An 18,904-nucleotide genomic window follows, 5' to 3' on the forward strand; every position below is an offset into this window, starting at 1 on the left:
ATTTTCACAGGTCTGACTGGGCCAAATTCAAGATGAGAATTGGTCTTAACCAACCTAGTCCTTTTGTAAAGGCCAGGATTTTTTTGTAGCAAAACAGAAAATAAAAAGCTCTGATCATATACAAGTCTAGCCACATGCTGGCTAACAAAGGCATTGCAAGTGTTTTTTAATTTTTTTATGTGTGTGTCCCTGCATGGGAAGGGGAGGCAGTGCAAGGTTATAACCCTACAGGACCCCACAATATGAGCATCTCTGTACAGTACAAGCCAGGACATCATGCACAGCCTTACTGTTATCCATGCTGCTGATGTCAATCAAGGTGCATGTTTCACACTTTGTTTTATTAAGCAAAACCTGCCATCCCAGAGGGAAACACTTTCCTGTTTAAGCATTCCACCTGTTTCATGTATGATTGAGATGGAAGAAGTGGTTGTGGGGGAGCCTCAGAAATGCTGATTTTGGCTGTATAAATCCTACTTAGTCTGTGCAGTTGGCAAAATTAAAAGGGTGGCTTATGTTATTAAACTGCGCTGCTTTAATCATCGGCAACAGAAACTCAAGGTTGCAGGAGCGGTGTGGGGATTAAAGTATTTTTACCACAAAGCCAACATATCCATTCTGATCTCTGGGAGAAGGGGACGCTCTCCTGCTGCTCCTCCTCACGCACTCCCTCACTCACTCACTCCCTGACTGGCTGGCTCGCTCAGTCCCTGGCTTCACCTTTCTCCACTGCGTGCAGGTAGCTGCGGGCTCTTTGTTTGTCGTTTGTTATTGTTTTACTGCACGATGTGAAGATAACATGCGATTCCGATGGAGTTCTACCTGGAAATCGACCCTGTGACTTTGAACCTGATCATCCTGGTTGCCAGCTATGTCATCCTGCTGCTGGTATTCCTGGTGTCCTGCGTCCTGTACGACTGCAGGGGGAAGGACCCCAGCAAGGAGTATGACTCTGAGCCAGCCCTAGCCACCCAGTCCCCTATCAGGCTGGTGGTGATGCAGAGCTCCCCTGCCACAGCCCGCTTTGGAGAGAAGGTCGCCAGCACGTACGAGGCCCCCACCGACCTCACAGAGAAGAGAAGTACTTTGGTCTAAAAGTGATACACTGTGTTTCCACCCCCCCACCCCCTTCCGCCCCACTTGGAGAAACTGTTCTGGGTTTTTTTTTTTGTTGTTTTTCTTTTCTACAAATGTTCACATTCAACCTGCAGAAGATGAGGTTTAAAAGGTAAGTGATTTGCTACACTTCATTTTCGGATCATGATATATTTAGTGTGTGATAAGTGTGCCTGAATTGTTCAAGGCTTGAACTCCTTTATCAAACTGTTTAAAGCTGTATTGTGCTTAAGCAGTCGGCTTAATGTCCACTATTGCTGTCTGTCACATATTGTACACGCCTGATTCACATTCAGTGTGCTTTAGTTTAAGCAATCAACTTAATCTCACTGTAATCATGTCACTATATCCAGGTGCAAATTTAGTTTTAAAAAAAACAATATGTAATATATTACATTAATAAAAGAATATACTGCAATTATTAACTTGCATGTAATCCCTCTTGCAATATCAGTGTACTTAACACTAACAGACAAAGGTCAGTGCAAAAGCACTTCTCGGTCGTAGTTTCATGTTTCGATAAGAACTGCACCTATTTACACGAGGCAATGCCTATTCATGCCTTTATTTTACAATTTCATAACTTTAGGATCAATTTGTAAAATGCTTTACAGCATTATAGAGTGTCTGGAAATTGCTATCTAGTTTTGTTATTCTCACTCAAACATTTCTGCCTCTGGTCTAGTTGGTACAACATGGTGTCCATTTTCAAAGTGAACAGGCAGTCGACTAACCCGCAGTTTAACAGTGCAAGAAACTAAATCTGCAGCTTTGTGGTGTGCTCTTTATCCCTCACAGAACTAGGGTGAGAGCACATTTCAGCTGGTCTACATGTGAATCTAATCTAGGTATCTGTGAAAACAGTCCTTAAAAGGGTCAAGGGTTGGGGTTATCCACAGCATTCATGAACATGAATCCTGACTGGTGATGAATGGAGACCAGCAGGCAAATACTCTGGGTATGCAGGAGTGAGGCTGTTGAGGGTCATACTGCCAGCTGGATGGACTGTGTTAATAATGCAACTCATTTTGGTATCACAGCATGCGATCACTAAGAGCATTTTAATAAGCCATCAGCAGAAACCCACAATAAATCGACTTCCAGCATGCTGTAAACTTTATCTTATCCGTGCCAGTCAACCAGCAACTTGGACTCTGCGCTCAAATAAGGGTACCAGCACAAACACCCCCTTTGTCATGACGGCTATGCTATTAGAAACACTTCATTCTCACCCCTTTTGAAGTCGTATCCCATTATGAAGCTCCGCTGCGTTGCTCAGATATCCCAGGTGACGCACGATCAAAAGCAATCCATTTGTTTGCAGCTTTTTCCGTAGAACAGAAGCGGCAGAAACAATTGTATCTGTTGCTGGTCTTTCGCAGGGACAGGGTGAATTAATTTACGCAGTTTAGTCCTTAGCAGAGCATGCTTCTCTGGAAAGTTATCGGGCTACAAGAGAGGGCATCTAAGAATGAATTACCAGTGCTTTGAGGTCAGCGACAGAACCCTGCCAGCAAGCGCAAAGATCTGTTTATGTGCCTCTTTAAATATTTCGAATTGAGCTGAAGTAAGTTCAGAATGGTTTAGTTTAATTTTAAATCTCATGAATCCAAGATTGCTACTGGTATTCTCTATAACATGTAATGTTTTGTGAAATTGCACCTAATTGCTCTTAACACCAATAATTTTCTTATCTCTAAAACGTGTAAATCTAAGTTCCTGGAAGATTAACAGTGCTTGCGAATTGGACCGATGTCAACAAACTAAGACAATGCCTTTGAGGTGCTCCCTTGCTATCGGGGTGTAATTTGAGTTTTTCTGGGAAAACAGTACATTAGAAATAATGTTATTCTGGTCGTAAACATTTTTGCAACAGCACCCCCTCGTTATTTCACAAAATCTGTTCAACTGCAGTTCGATGGCGGGTCGACTTTCCACTCGATAACAGCATCCGACAGACGATCCCAGATCACTGGCTTGGTTCGGGTCAGCTCTGATCTCGTATAGCCAAGGAATGAGGATGGTGGGACTGCTAACCGCTATCTGTTTCCCTGGCCCTCCCCAGAAGGTGTTTGTAGTTTTATTATACTTGGTTGAGCAGTGGACATCCCTTTGCAGTATAAAGTGCTTTGGCCAATGTTGATGCAAATGCACTGGGGGAGGTGAGATAATACAATATAATATGAGTTATTTGCATTTCACAGCAAGCAAATTTGTGACCATGTACCAATTCTTTATAGATCATGAACCTTACAAGCCTTACCTTACAGACCTGTGCATAACATAAGGGTGCAGTGATGGTGAATATTGACTGAATTCTGCACTTAAGGAAACCAGACTTCTTCTTTGGCATGAGCTTATGATGAATACTCGTCTAAGCCCTAAGCTTCATCTCAATCCCTGACAAGTCCTTGTATATAAATAGAAGATTACAGTGGACAGACCCCCAAGCTCCTGCACAAAACCAGGCAAATCCCCACCTGCGCAATCAGTAATCAGATCTATAATCTGTATAGTGCTGGGCACTCCGTTTCAGTGTTTTGTTTTAAGGTGGGTCTCAGGGGACTACCAACACCATGCATTACTAAAAGAAACTAAAATTCAATGACAAATGTTTCAATTCGATGCCTTTTTCAATCAATTGAGTGTTTAATAGTTATGGATGAAACACCAAGGATTACAAACCCAAGCAGTTGAATATTATTGTCTCTAAAATATCAATTCCTTCGAAGGACTTGGCAATTGATTTAAAAAAGGAATTGGAAATGGAATTGGAATTGAAAAAACAGCATTGACCTTCCAATGTTCTAATTGCAATGTGACCCGCAGCTCAGGAAGTTGATTTTTAGAAGTAACCCTGTGCCTCAAGCCAATGAAAGAGAAGGCCCTGGAAACAGAAGCAGGTCTCTGTTAAACACACCATTGGATCAGGTCAATTATAACCCATCCAAACACCCTACTGATGAGCTTTTATAGAACTTACTGTACAGTACATCATCTCTCCTGCTCTCATAATATATTATTATTATTATTATTATTATTATTTATTTCTTAGCAGACGCCCTTATCCAGGGCGACTTACAATCGTAAGCAAATACATTTCAAGTGTTACAATACAAGTAATACAATAAGAGCAAGAAATACAATAACTTTTGTTCAAGTGTGACAAACCACAATTCAATAATACAGCAGATAATATTGATAGTTACATCAGGATATGATTAAATAGTGATAGTTACATCAGGATATGATTAAATACAAAATACTACAGGTTAAACACTTGGCAGATTACAGTATTCTGAAGTACAGGATTAAATGCAGCAAAATAGGGGGCAGATAAGAGCAAAATAAAGCACATTTAAATGAAGGGTGATAGTGTCCCAGGATACAAACAGAGGAGTTCTACAGGTGCTGTTTGAAGAGGTGAGTCTTAAGGAGGCGCCGGAATGTGGTCAGGGACTGGGCAGTCCTGACATCTGTAATATATCTCACATTCTCCAAGGATCCAGAGATGAACAATTCCCATTGCAATTTGAAAAGGAATTAATTACCCTCAATTCCCTTATTAATTATACACCTCCAGGAAGCGAAGCGCTGGCAGTGCCTCGTGAGGGAGTGAAACCATGTGCCTGTGTTTACACTGGGAACAACACTGCGGCTTGGCAGAAAGCTAGCATGGAATGGTTGGGTTCCACCTGCACAGCAGCGTGCACTGTGTGTGGAGCCAGGTCTAAATGTTGTGACACTATGACAGTGCTGCTAACCAAAGTAGAACAGGCTCTTCATGCTTTTTGGGTCTAGCAAGGGCATGACACTGCTTAAGCTTCTTACACTCTTTCTTACCACACCTCGAATACAAAATTAGCTTTCTCTCCTTCTGACTCCAGACAAAAAAAAAATCAATGGCAATACAGGTGTTGGCACTAAAATATCAGTACTAAGGGATCAAAGGGGTAAGAGTAGTACAGGGGCTATGGTGTGAACCATTAGTGGATGGTGCCACAGTGGTAGCATGTTCCATCATTGCATTACAATGGTATGATATCAATATCAGGAAGTGTGCTGTTCTATTAGCACCTCGCTGCACATGTTCTAAATCCTTTGTGCTGCCCTTGCTAGTGGTCTGTTAAGGGTGCTTGCTGTGGTTCTTTCCTCAGTTTTTTTTATAATGGTATCCAACTGGTATTTTACGAACTTTATAAATAAATAAATACATATCAAAACCATTCTGGTTTGCAAAACAACAGGAAGGGTAAAACAATAGATTGTTAAAGTATGTTATATTGCTGAGCTGGTTGGTGAACTGGTGCAACACACAAGGACAGTGTCCCATTTCAACAGTGGAAAGTGGGTCAGATTCCACATCAGTTAAGCTGACAGAAAAGTATTTCTTATCTAAGTTATTCCAGGCCCATACGTGCCAGTACAGTGAGGATACTGTGTGTATGTGTCTATATATATAAGATTAATACTATGAATTAGGATTCTCTTGCAGCATAGAACAGGCAGGAGGTACCATGTCCTGTTGCAGCCTTTGTGAAATGTGGTATTTGAATACAGCGGGGTATTGTACTGTACGGTATGTAGCTGCTTCACACATACCTTTCCAGTAATGCAATCATCGCGCTCTTCTGGAAAATATTTTTGGCGCTAGCTTGGGCAACCCCTGCCGTGCTCTGTAACCGTGCACCACGGCATTCTCCAAGGCATGTGGCACTGAGCTGTTTCTGCAATCAGCTGAAGAACATTTAGTCTAGACAGGACAGCGTTGTCAGATAAACCAGGCTTGCTGCACCCTCATCTTGCAGAACAAACATCACTGACGCACTGCAGCGTTTGGTATGTGGCCCGGGAACATGACCAATCCACATGAGAAGAATATATCTAAAAGTGAAACGTCTTAAATTATTTCTGTTTTCCCCCCCCTCATTTGTGGATTTCTCACCCATGCCTGTGTTCCCAAAAGAGAAACTGACATTTGCGTAGTTATCCATGATCGTTTACTGAACTGAACCCGATCTTCGTCAGGTTACACTTCCAGTATTTCCGGTTACTCGGATGCTTAGACTTGTTTAGTTTATTTAAAAGGTGAAAGGAATTGCAGCTCAGTCAACAAAACTAGCAGGTTTATCACCAGCTTATCAAAATGTAGGCTTTGTTCAAATGTTTGCCCACTGTGGTTTTACAGGTGTTTATTTAATATTGTAACCCGTGTTCGCTTCAGAGAAAATATTAGCAAAAAACAGCCTAGCATTTGCCCTGACTAATTTCTTCTCTGACTTAGCACCGGAGTAGCTGTGTTTAACTGGGAAGATGCCCAGTGTTAGATCTTCACATCTTTCACAGGACCCAGTGGTGTTCCTAACTGTGAAGTGAACACTATTTCCCACATTCACTTCTGGACTCTCCGGGACACTACACTTTCTTGCGTGTGTGTTTGTAGTCTTGTGCTGTTTTTGCATACAGATGAAAGCCCTCCCCCCTATTCTGCGCTTGTATGTGGCGATTATTTCTGCAACGCTGGTCAGCGACTGGGTTATCGGTTTATTGCAATGTAAAAACGGAACCAAAGTGGAATACCTCTTGATAAACACGCATTTGCCATTCTCCTGCATAGAAACAGTGCAGCAGGCTGAAGGCGTTATCACTGGTGGAAGGGTTCGATTGCATCGTCCCTTTGGGCATGTCAAAGGTATACTTCATCTTCATTTCTTACCTGTGTGTACTTTAATATGATGTATTGCTGTTTCTGCTTGGATCAGTATTTACCAGGATTAGTAACAGCAGCAGCAAAAATGTCTTTTTTCTAAAAGGTACATTTCTGAAGTGAGGTGGTTTCGATAGTGACCACTAGGGGTGCGCAACTGATTTCTGCCCCCCTCTACAACTCTGGCAATACTAGGTTAGCACGTATGAAATCTCATGTCTTTTAGGAGTGGTTTTATGAACTGTTTTTTGCATGAGAAAAGTGGTCCTTCCATCTTAGACCTGTGACTCTGTTACCTGTTACTTTTCAAGCCCTATACTATGCATTTATTGAGCTTCATCACTGATAACTGTGGTTTTACAATGCTTAATCATACTTATCTGTGATCTCCTTTGCATAATTTGAAAATGATTATAAAGAAGTTCAGTAAGAGACAGGTAATGGATACAAGAACAGACCCTATATGCTACGAGACCTGCACTGAATCTTTCTGGGCATCGCTGGAGAGTAAACAGATTGTAATCATATGGTGTCTGTGGTCTTCCTGGTGTGCCTGTTAATGTCAATGTCAACCCCTGCTGCTTCTGCTGGATGCGGCTACTGAGCCATTGGGTCCCTTTGAGGCTCAAAAAAATCTATTTTTCTTTCTTTCTATGGCTGTATTCATTTGTAAGAAGCCTTTCACCGAACTCTATTGACCCTGATCTAAGCCTTTTCCTTCCTTATCACTCTTGCTTTGCATTCAACCAAATTCAGAGCAGTAGTGTTTTTTTTTTTAATAACACTGTGTTTGTAAATGAAAAAGGAATTCACAGATTATCATTTGAATATAAATTCATTTTTTCTTTATGGAAATAAAAAATGAATGAGATGAAAACAATGACGATAACGGTCAGTACGGTATTACAATGGAATCCGATGCTATTTTATTATTAATATTTTAATTTTTCTTTAAGGGAGCATTCTAAAACACTTCCAAAAAATAAATCAAAACTCCAAAATGTATCAGAAAGTGTCCCTTCTGCATGCAGAGGTTCCCTCCTCTACCCAGACCAGCAGATTTCCTTTCTGACACGACTCCACAAACCTGCCAGACAGGAAGCTATTGTTATTTACAGTGCATTATAGGAAACGAAGAGCAAGGTGACTCCCAAAACAACACAACAAACTTGAACTACTGCTTCTTTTTTTTCACTTTTGTTTTTGGCTTGAGTGCAGAGGTTATGCAGGTTCAACAAGAGATGGGACATATATGTTCAGGCAGAAAACCAATACAGAATGTTCCCTGCTTATAAACACAGGAGAGAGGGCAGGCTTAAAACAAGACATTGCAAGTAGGCAAATTATTTAAGAATCAAACCCCTCCGAGCTGTTTTATCATACCAAGTCAGAACCCATAACTGTTTATTCCAATATAACAAACTGAAATTGCTGAGATGGGTTCTTTTAACTGGGGACAACCACAACCAGACCTGTGTGCGAGTCCAGCTCATTGCTTACAAAGACAATTCAGCTGCATCTCCTTAAGCCTCTTTTGTACAGGAACGGATCGTCTTGGAGGTTTGCCCTTGTATGTAAAAGCTTACCCAACCCTGCAGTGAAAAGCATGCTGTAACCTGTTACACATTTCAAACGTGGCATCAGAATGGTGAACTCCCAGCTGCCTCTGCTTTACGTTCAGTGGCACTGGAACAGTTTTTAAAGTGGGGGTGCTGAAAGCCATTGAACAAAACGAACCCCTGTATATGATGGAAGCCATGCAAAGCCAAAGGTGCTGCTGCACCCCCCAGCACCCCTGTTTATGCTCAGAGAATCTGTGGGGTCCACACACCGCATCTAACAAAGGAAAACTTTATTTGACAGAAAACCGCCTGAATTAAAAGCTTAAGAACAAAAAAAAAAAAAAAAACGTGCTTAATTAAAATGCACATGTTTATCACCTGGATACATGTGTTACAGGAAATGAAGATGGCATGCACTGGGTGTGACTGCACAATATAGGACAACTGTTTGGGATTCAGCTAGTATCATTATCTCTGAGGTAAAACCAGTAATTCCTCTTCATATAACAAGATGAGCAAGGCACACCAAGGTGACTTGAAATGTGGTAGCAACCGAGCTGCCATAAAATAAATTAATCCCTTGCAATCGTCCTGCATTCATTCTTTAACGGTTGTGAAACTAAAAACGAAAAATATGCACTTAACCTAGCGTGGCAAGACACAGCCTGATCTTGTGCAGTCCCTATTGGTCAGATCTGCGATGTAGCGCTGGTTGGTGTAGAGCCTTGTCGGTCACGTGACGGGTAATGCCTCGCTGGATATGAATGGCGAGGTTGTAATTAAGTGCTGGGGACTTGCTGAGAAGGGTTATCTCGAAATGTTAGCAAACGAGATGGTCAAAAACTCGCCTTAGCTACCAAACCCGTGTCAAAATGAAACCAAAATTTAAAACAATGCATATTTAGGTATTTAGGAGCTCGTTACGTACTGAACGGGTGGTCGATGCGCGAAAGGCCTTTTATTTCCTCGTTTTTTAACATCAGCAATAATACTGAACCGCTGGACGTAGAACAGTATTTTTTTTTTTTTTGTTGTTTATTTTATTTTCTTTCTCGGCGGGTCATTGCAAAATGAAGAGGGTTAACAGTTTTCAGAGGTAAGCCAGTCCCGTTGAAGTTTCCTCTACTTGTATTAGTTTTTTGTTTAGCTTACAAAGTTGGCTTAACGTTTTATAAGGTGATCCGAGAAAATACTGATTTTTGTGCTTATTACATTATGCCTTTGCACAAATATAATTGGATGAATTATTATTATTATTATTATTATTATTATTATTATTATTATTATGATGATGATGATGATGCTATTCGTATTTTAATGTTTGAACTATTTTCGTTTACCTGATATTTTACTACCACTACAAAAAAAAAATGTAATTAGCCTAATTTAATGAGTGACAAAAAAAAGTTACTTACTAGATGTTCAACACATTCTGTGAATCTGTAACATTAGTTGCAGATCATTTCCCGGTAGCACTGTTCACTTCTCCATTACTGGCACACTTTGCATGGCTTCTTTTAAGCGAATACTTTAAGTAATGCATCTTAAATACTGTCCTTCCAAAGACACCGTTTATTGAGCAAAGTGTTTTAAACTTTGAATCTAATGAGATTTAGGTTGCTGAGCCCTAACCTGTTGGACGTCACAGTCAGTCGAATACTCTGTGTGTGTGCGCGCTTTTTTTGCATGTGGGTTGTCAGTATTTGATTAAGACTAGTAGCACCGAGAATGATTTGAATGAAATCTGAGGGGATGCAAATGTGTGCATGCATGATTTCCAAAGAATGTACTGAGTTGTTTACATGATAGAGAATTTTTCTTTTAATTTGTTGTGTTTTCCCTCGTCTCCCGAGTGGATAAAGCCTTCACTTTCCTGCCCGTACCCATTTGTGATCTCTGTTGTGCCGGTGTCCCGTGGCCATCGCATTTGCAAGACAAAGGGCATCCATAGTGCCATGGTGGCAGTCTATGGGGTGCTGCCCTGTGAAAAAGCCAGTGCATGCAATGAGGCTTACAGTCACAATGCACATTGCTGTTGGGGAATTTTTCCTGTCAATATTACTGATACAACCGCTACAGTACTGTATCTGTATTGTATTCTTTTGTTGGCCATAGGAGGCTAACATGCAGGAGTGCTGGAAGTTTGCATGACACGCTTGGCAAGCGTTTGGGTGCTTGAATGCGCAGCCCTGTTCTCGCTGGCTTGCATATCCATCACAAGTCAGGGGGAGTACAGCTGGACACCAAATAGGCATATTTCTACATCAGCATTTGAAGTTTCACCTGTTGATTGTATATATATTTTTTTTTTTAAATCAAATTTGTAATTGGAGACTGCTGAATGATCCCAGTAGGACAATTGATCTAATTTCCCTATTGGTACAAAGAAAAAGCTAATTGATTGAGAACACTGATGCATACTTCTGTTGGTTCTTAGTCCACCAGAGGTACTCTGCAGGCATTTGCCCTCTCTCTCTCTCTCTTTCTTGAACAAGAGTAAATTGTTAAGACAGTAATATATTTTGAGTCTAAAACAGGTTTGTTCAGGATCAGATTAATATATATATATATATATATATATATATATATATATATATATATATATATATATATATATATATATAATATATATATATATTAATCTGATCCTGGTGGTGTTTCATCAGAGAATACATCATGGAAGCTACATACAGAAGGGGAGGGGAATTGAACCATTGTCGCTTCAACAGGAAGCTCTTGGTTAAAAGGAAGTGACCAAGTTCCATTGCATAACCTCATATATTCACAGAATTAGCAGATAGGCAGCCTGATGTGTTGTGGTTGTGAATTGATCTTCATCAGTGTTTCTGACAGCACTGAGTGTGCTTCATGGTAGGAGGGTAACAAAAAAAGTAAATGAATAAACATGCCACTGGAGTCAAAAGCAGACGCCCATATTTGACATGACTCTCAAACTAGTAATAAGACAATTCCCTATAATCACTTGCACTGTGTCACAGTAAGCAAGCTCTGTATTCTGCTGTGCTGCATTTGCAGTTCTGAATTTGGTCTCTTTGATTTCTCAGATTCATGAACACTCGAGCTGCAGCTAACTGCCGCTACCAGCCCACTGGTTACGAACACGCTGCTAATTGCTGCACACATGCGGTAAGTCCTGGCAGCGGTTGCATTTGTTTTTACCTCCATCTCGAGGAACATTTCCAGGTGTGATTAAACTTTGGTACAGGCGTATCTGAAGGTAATGAGGGGCATATGATGCTCTAGGTAGGGTGACCATGTGGCGCCGGGTTAACTGCAGTGCATTCTGGTAGTTGTAGTCTGTGTGAGACAAAACACTAAATCTAGAACCCACTTTGAATACCTCTTAAAAATTCCTTTATGTAGATAAATGGGCCACTTTTCCCCCCTCCCTGTTTAGTTCCTCATAGTACCTGCTTTCGTGGGCATGACCCTGCTCTGTCGCCTCTCGGATGACAGTTGGAAGAAGATCACAGCCTGGATTTACGGCATGGGCCTCTGCACGCTGTTCCTCGTTTCCACAGTGTTCCATACCATATCATGGAAAAAGAGCCACATGAGGTCGGTGGAGTCAGAATTGTATTATTGTATTTATGTAGATTAAAAAAAAAAACAAACAAACATATATATTACACACACACACTATCTAATATCTAAACAATGACATCAAATTAAAAACAATGCAACTCAGAAATATATCATGGTACTTCTTTGCCTAAATTGTGAGACTGGCGTTGCAGTAAAAAATGTAACTGGAAGACTAAAAGTTGGTCAGTTTAGATCGGAAGGTAAGGTAAAGCCCTGGCGTTTGTGTTTAAAGCCCGGGAATTGGGTCTATTTCAGTGGAGTTTAACTTCTAGTGCTCTGTTTGTTATAGTCTTTGTGTGTGCTGAACTAAAACACTGTGTGCAGCTTCCTTTAATTCCTGTGCTGTCGTTCTGCAGAAATGTGGAGCATTGTTTTCACATGTGTGACAGGATGGTGATCTATTTCTTCATTGCTGCCTCCTATACACCATGGTAAGTTTAACATGCTTTACTTCTGTAGGAATATAATGCAAGATTGTGAGAAGCATGGTGGTCACAGCATATCAAACAGCTGTATCTTCTTTCCATATGTAATCGTAAGAACACCAGATTGAAGTAGACATTTGCTTTTTCAACTAATTCAAAATCAAAACAGATTTCAATATTCATTTTAAATTTAAAATCAAATTCGTACCAGTTTTTTTTTTTTTTTTTTTAAATCATTTTAACACAGGATGATTTTAGATGTTTGTGTTATTCTTTTATATGTTAATATGGTATTGGGCAGCATGTTTGGGGTTCAGTTCCTTCTTATCAATTCCAATACCTTTTTTTGCTTCTGACTTGAATCTTTCGCAACCCAGCATGCTCAGTCTGTATTGTACCGTGTGACACTTTTGCAGGCTCAACCTTCGTGAACTTGGACCTTTAGCTTCACACATGCGATGGTTTATCTGGCTAATGGCAGCTGGAGGAACCGTTTTTGTGTTTTTGTACCATGAAAAGTAAGACCCCATTTTACTGCTTTGTGATACCCTGTTATAGTTTTGTGATTAGGTATTTTAGTGATACATGGCCAAGCCATACCCGAGTCACAGGTTAACCATCTTCTTTGAATAGTTATTTATGTTTGTCGAAGATAGATATTTTAATTAATGAAAAAAAAAGACATTTTAAATGTTAATATGCAAACCTAATTGATTTTTAAACTTTTTGTAAATGTGACTGGCTATGCATTTGAATGCATGTCCTGTGACTGAAGTAGGTCTTATACTCCTTCGATTCTACTTGACAGAGTATAAAAAAGTGAATTGAAATGCCATGTCAGTTTTATTGATATATGATTTCACCTTGTTTTCATTGTCAATAAAATGTACTGTACTGCATTTCTGTGTGCGTGTGTGTATATATATATATATATTATATATATAATATATATATATAGAGTGTTTCGTAAGTCCCAGCATAGTGGTGTTTTAGTCGGGTTATCACAAATCTCAGTAGCGTCTTTGCTGCGTTTCTGGTGCTTTTCAGAAACCACCGTAGTTGGGGTGTGACAGCGTCCCAAAGTCATGATTCGATAAGTTTACCATTGCAGGGCGCATTATTATTATTAGTAGTAGTAGTAGTAGTACGACAATTTAGAGCGATCGTCCTGATTTTGAAAATGAATATGATTTATAAAGACATGTGGACACTTGCTTTTTTCCTGGGACTGACGGATGCTCTGTGTATCGACTTCCGCGTCGTACACGGTTTATATCTGTGCAGTGTTTATATTGGCTGATGTAGATCTGTACTGATCTGTGTTTTCAAGGCATGCCTGTTGTGCTTTTCCTAACTGACACAGTTAGTTCAGATATTGAAAGTGTGTTGTTTGTTTATAGGTATAAGCTTGTTGAGCTCCTCTTCTATCTAACAATGGGTTTTTCTCCTGCTTTGGTTGTGATGTCAATGGTATTGTATGCTTTTGATTTTATTCATCAATTACAATGTGATTTTGTTTGTTTTATTTTTTATTTTTTTCATGTTGCAGAAGTTTAGGACTGTACTGGTCTATATTTATAAAGCATTTACTGCATTATTTTGTGGTTTTTTTTTTTTCCTTTCTAAAAAGAAAATGAAACATTACTGTTACATCTTCTCATAAACAATTCATTTAAGATCTCCTGCATGCATCACAGTAGTTTCCTATTAATGCCATGCTAATCATACTACAGCAAACTGTGCTAACAATGGATAAGCAATAATAACATTTGTTACTGTTATGCATGTCCAGCATTTACACACACACACACCAATTATATATATATATATATATATATATATATATATATATATATACACACACACACACACACACACACACACACACACACACACACATATATATATATATATATATATATATATATATATATATATATATATATATATATATATATATATATATATATACACACACACACATTTGGTTTCATTTTACACTTGCAGGGCTCCAAAAAACAACAACAAAAAATGAATATATTTTATATATTTTCAATAATATTAAAAAGGGGAAAAGTTTAGGTGAACAAAAATGTTGACAGTGTTTTTAAACTGGGTGTGTTTCGTATTTGCAGTAAGTACAGCTAGGTGTTAGCAGTTCCCTAATGTTACTACAGTGACAGGATAAGAGGGCATGTGTTAATAGTGAAGGAGAGCGAAGATTGAAAGTAGAAGAAACCCAGAACCGTTTCCTCCATCACTTGTTTAGTTTTGCTTTCATATTTTGTATAGGGCCTTTTTTTCCCTTCCAGTTTTAGGAATGTATACAGTACTGTAGTATACCAAGCTAAATGTCTACAGCGTAGACCATATATTGTAACGATACTCCAGTGCCCTTTTCCATTTAGTAATATATATCTGTTGTTGTCAGAAGCAGTATCATTCAATTATATTAACATTTCTCTTGTTTTTCAATTTATACAGAACAACACAGAGGGGCTTCAGGAGCTTGCTTGGGGGGGCTTTCTCTACTGCCTCGGAGTGATTTTCTTCAAGAGTGATGGAATCATTCCTTTTGCCCACGCTATCTGGCATGTCTTTGTAGCACTGGCAGCAGCTGTACATTACTACGCCATTTGGAAATATCTCTACAAAAGCCCTTTGACAGACCTCATCAGAGATTTATGAAAAGAAGTTCCAGTTGCATTGCGTGACTTTTTTTTCTTTTCTTTTATAAAGATGCACTGGCCTTGATCTCCCTTTCCCTTTTTCTACTGTGAACGTTGTTTTCCATATACACTGGGCCGCATTACAATTTTCCCCCGGTACCACACGGCTAAATCGCACGGTAACTTGAAGCAAGTCATTTTCTACCACGGTAATCCCACGCTGCAGCTTGACATGTCAACTCAGTACTTCGTTTTTCCAGTAGTGCACGCCAGAGAGCTTTTAGGGATGCACAGTATACCGTTAAGATTTGTTTAATCTCTTAGGGACTGTATTTTTTAAATAGGGACTGTATTTTTTTGTCATCAAAGCTCGTACTGTATAGGATAGGCTGTATTAACAGGCTTACTGGTTTTACTGGGAAACTCTTTCCATGGGTCCCACTGTATCTACAGTAAAGATGTAGCGCCGTGTCTAATATTAGACCATTCAAACCAACACTGCTTCAGATGTTTTTACAGTGCAAAGAAAATTAGGAGGTTTGTAAAAACTAATTTCTATACATCTTTATCGAAGTACACTGTGTGTAGAAATTGGGAAAGAAAATAAATAACATTCAAGCATAAGAAATCCATGTTCGTTCTAGCACTAACGAAATTGGACTTAAACATTCTTAGGCTGAAAAGGCATAACCAGCAATCAAAAGTTTACAGTGATCACATGACACATGTATTGTTTACTGTTTTATAAACATCACAGGTTTACCGTTTTTAGAACTGTTTCTACGAGTAATGATACGCAGTGCCGATAAAATGACTTTTTTTTTGTACAACATTTTAAATTGTTCTAGTTAAATGCTAACAAAGGCGACATTTAACCTTATTGGGTATAAAAGTATTTAGGATTGAATTGAGACGAAAACATATAAAAAGCTTATTTTTCTTTCCCATTGGAAGGATATGATGGATTTATTAAAAAAATGTTTTTTTAATAAATTGCAAAGTTACTGAAGCTCTGCCATAACATTAACATGCACAGATTCCTGAGAACACAACGGCTGGGAGACACATTCCATACGCAAACAGTGTATCTTTCCCAACCACTTTTGTCTGCGTTTAGATAAAAGGTTTGGTTTATTATTACTGTTCTTATAGTATACCGGATCAGTATTGAACCAGGCTAAAGTCATGCATACGGTTATTATACATAGTTATATGAAAGATTTCCAATTGACTGCTAATGGGTGAGGCCAGGTGGGAGAGCAGGGGTACTGTCTTGGGACTGGTGTTAATGGTTTAATTCCACCTAAAATGTACACATTTTGGTATGTCTTTCCAATAAGTGTTGGTAATTCAGATTACGTTACAAACGGAATCACAAAAGCTTTAGAATTGCATTAAAGAAATGTGGGCTTTAATTTTTCAAATTGCATCATTTGACAGGGTGTCTTATTCATGCACAGGACCACGAGTTATTTTGATACATATTCACACTGATATACAGAATACAATAATGCAGTGAATCATTTCAAATAATAATAATACTATGTTTATAGTGGTTTTGCACAAAAACAGTGGTGCACAAGTAACGCAACTGGGGAAGATACTAGTTTGATTGCCTTGTTGGTTGGGGTTGGGAGATTTCATTGTCTGTATGTCAGTAGTTATTCATTCCTGGTATTAGGAAAGACATTCTGCAAATGGGCTTTTGCATGAATGATGCAATATTAAACTGATGCCAGCAGTCTGGTGAAATTCCTTTCCAGTGACTATACGCAAGTTGTATAGATGTGTATCTTACAGGTGCTTGACGAGGTGAGAAATGCATTTGTATTGCATTTTCCCCCCTTAATGTATTCCTCATGTCCCGAGATGATTATTTGCCAATTGTTCAGCAGATCATGGATATCGCGCCGTGTCTGCTCCACGGGAACTCTGCAGGAGGCTGTGTGGTCCAGTGGTTAAAGAAAAAGGGCTTGTAACCAGGAGGTCCCCGGTTCAAATCCCACCTCAGCCACTGACTCATTGTGTGACCCTGAGCAAGTCACTTAACCTCCTTGTGCTCTGTCTTTCGGGTGAGACGTAATTGTAAGTGACTCTGCAGCTGATGCATAGTTCACACACCCTTGGATAAAGGCGTCTGCTAAATAATAATAATAATAATAATAATAGTGCCCAATATCTGACAGTTGTTATTTTGAATCTAGAATCTGTTTAACCAATTCCTAAACTAAATAAAAATAAAATATGTGTTTTGGATCCCTGGTTCTAGAATTCAGATATTGTTGTTAGTGGAACACATCGCAGGCATCAAAGAGTTAAAATGCATTTTGTTTTTTGAAAAACAAATAAAATCAACAATATCAGTTAACTATAAGTTAGTTGATTTTATTTGTTCTTCAATACAACTGATGACACTCTATACCAGTATGTGCAGTTTAATCTCAATGATCGAGTAATGCAGACTCTTGTATTATCACTCTTCCATCATTTGTCAATCTTGTGAAAGTATGTTGTAAACCATTGGTTTAGTCTTTCAATATGTAGCTTTTGCCTTTTAACTGAATGTAATTGAGTATATTCTGTGAGTAACAATTCCTTTATATGTATTTTGTAGTTTTGGAATTCTTTTTTTTTATTTTTTATTTTGTTCTCAGCTTTGGCACATTTACCAGCCTCATTTTTAATACTGCATCTTTTGTTTTAAACCTGTTATATTATTTGCCATTCAGTTTCTACATCAAATGTGAATTAATACAAAATAAAAAAAAAATTAAAAACAGAAAAAGAGGTTGTTTTATTTTGTCACATGGTTGGGTTGGGGCTACAGACTTGAACCAAAGTTTCAAATGAGACGCCTACAATTGAAGTTCTTCAAATGAATGGGTCTCACTGCAAATGTCTGCATGTCTTGTGTGTTTGAATCATCATGCAAAGGACATTCAAACTGACTGTACTGTAGGTTTCTATAAAACTACACTATCGCTAATCATCAATAGCCATTATTGATATCATTGACCACCGTTCAATCTCATTTGCTCCTATGCATTCAGTGGCCTGCTGTAGATAAAAAGGGCAGCTGATCAGATCATGTGTTGTTCAGACTCCCTCCAATGGTCAAGCACCAGTGATGTTGTAAAATTAATTTTTCACCACTGCTTACAATCTTGTACTATCTCGCTTATAAAACAGGTATACTATTTTCCCTAGATTTGATTAAACTCCACCCCACAAGTACTCTCAAAGCACTGATAAAATGGGCAGTGTCGCTGTTTTTAGATCCCAGGATTAAGTGTAACAAATTAAATTAAAAGATTAATGGCTAAAGGAAGCCATTGAATAGGACACATCAATGCGGTTTCAAGAGGTCATCCTGTCCAACTGGATTAGCGTACAGGAAATTGTTCTGTCGCTGCACTGTCCTCAAAACATCAATCTAGCCATCTGACGAACCATTAACAATACTGTAATATTAACTGCATGCATAGCCAAATACTGCTTCAGTAGTCTGGTTGATGTTCAGATGACTTCATTAGACACTTAAACGTGGCTCTGTTGTTGCATGCTTATAATAAACATTAATGACATAATGCGTTACAGAACAAAATCAAAACCGGGCCCAATGAAGGAGGCAGGATGCTGAAAATCAGGTTTGAATACATATTATGCTATGTATGTGTTTATTTTGCTCGCAGCAAGCTCCACCCCAGGACAAATAGCATATTTTATTCTATTGGGTCGCGTTATCTAAAGCACTGCATTAAAATAAACATAACAACGAACACCTACAAAATTAACCTAAAGGTATTAAATCACACTGAC

General features: G+C 38.9%; 2 protein-coding genes across 3 annotated transcripts; both read left to right on the forward strand.

The window, feature by feature from the left end:
- The first annotated feature begins 604 nt into the window (after positions 1-604).
- Positions 605-1,095, forward strand: si:ch73-256g18.2 (small integral membrane protein 36). The gene has a single exon (XM_034039662.2). The coding sequence runs from the start codon at positions 811-813 to the stop codon at positions 1,093-1,095; it is 285 nt and encodes a 94-aa protein (XP_033895553.1). The 5' UTR covers positions 605-810.
- LOC117423766 (monocyte to macrophage differentiation factor-like) lies at positions 1,094-17,870 on the forward strand. 2 transcript variants are annotated; one of them, XM_034039907.3, is made up of 7 exons: positions 1,094-1,228; positions 11,451-11,532; positions 11,804-11,964; positions 12,348-12,422; positions 12,833-12,934; positions 13,817-13,886; positions 14,901-17,870. In XM_034039907.3, exons 1-7 carry the CDS (start codon positions 1,191-1,193, stop codon positions 15,102-15,104), a joined length of 732 nt encoding a protein of 243 aa, XP_033895798.1. In that variant the 5' UTR covers positions 1,094-1,190; the 3' UTR covers positions 15,105-17,870. The 2 variants fall into 2 exon arrangements, with proteins under 2 accessions (XP_033895798.1, XP_033895799.3); XM_034039908.3 differs by lacking the exon at positions 1,094-1,228 and adding an exon at positions 9,076-9,481.
- Positions 17,871-18,904: the final 1,034 nt, after the last annotated feature.

This window comes from Acipenser ruthenus, chromosome 17, assembly GCF_902713425.1.
Source record: "Acipenser ruthenus chromosome 17, fAciRut3.2 maternal haplotype, whole genome shotgun sequence".
Classification (NCBI taxonomy): domain Eukaryota; kingdom Metazoa; phylum Chordata; class Actinopteri; order Acipenseriformes; family Acipenseridae; genus Acipenser; species Acipenser ruthenus.

Excerpts from the sequence above, each read along its gene's own strand:
- si:ch73-256g18.2 (XM_034039662.2), top strand. The coding sequence starts at position 811 with ATGGAGTTCTACCTGGAAATCGACCCTGTGACTTTGAACCTGATCATC.
- LOC117423766 (XM_034039907.3), top strand. The coding sequence starts at position 1,191 with ATGTTCACATTCAACCTGCAGAAGATGAGGTTTAAAAG. Across the intron at positions 11,533-11,803 it reads CTAATTGCTGCACACATGCG|TTCCTCATAGTACCTGCTTT; the intron begins GTAAGTCCTGGC and ends CTCCCTGTTTAG. Across the intron at positions 13,887-14,900 it reads CTTTGGTTGTGATGTCAATG|AACAACACAGAGGGGCTTCA; the intron begins GTATTGTATGCT and ends CAATTTATACAG.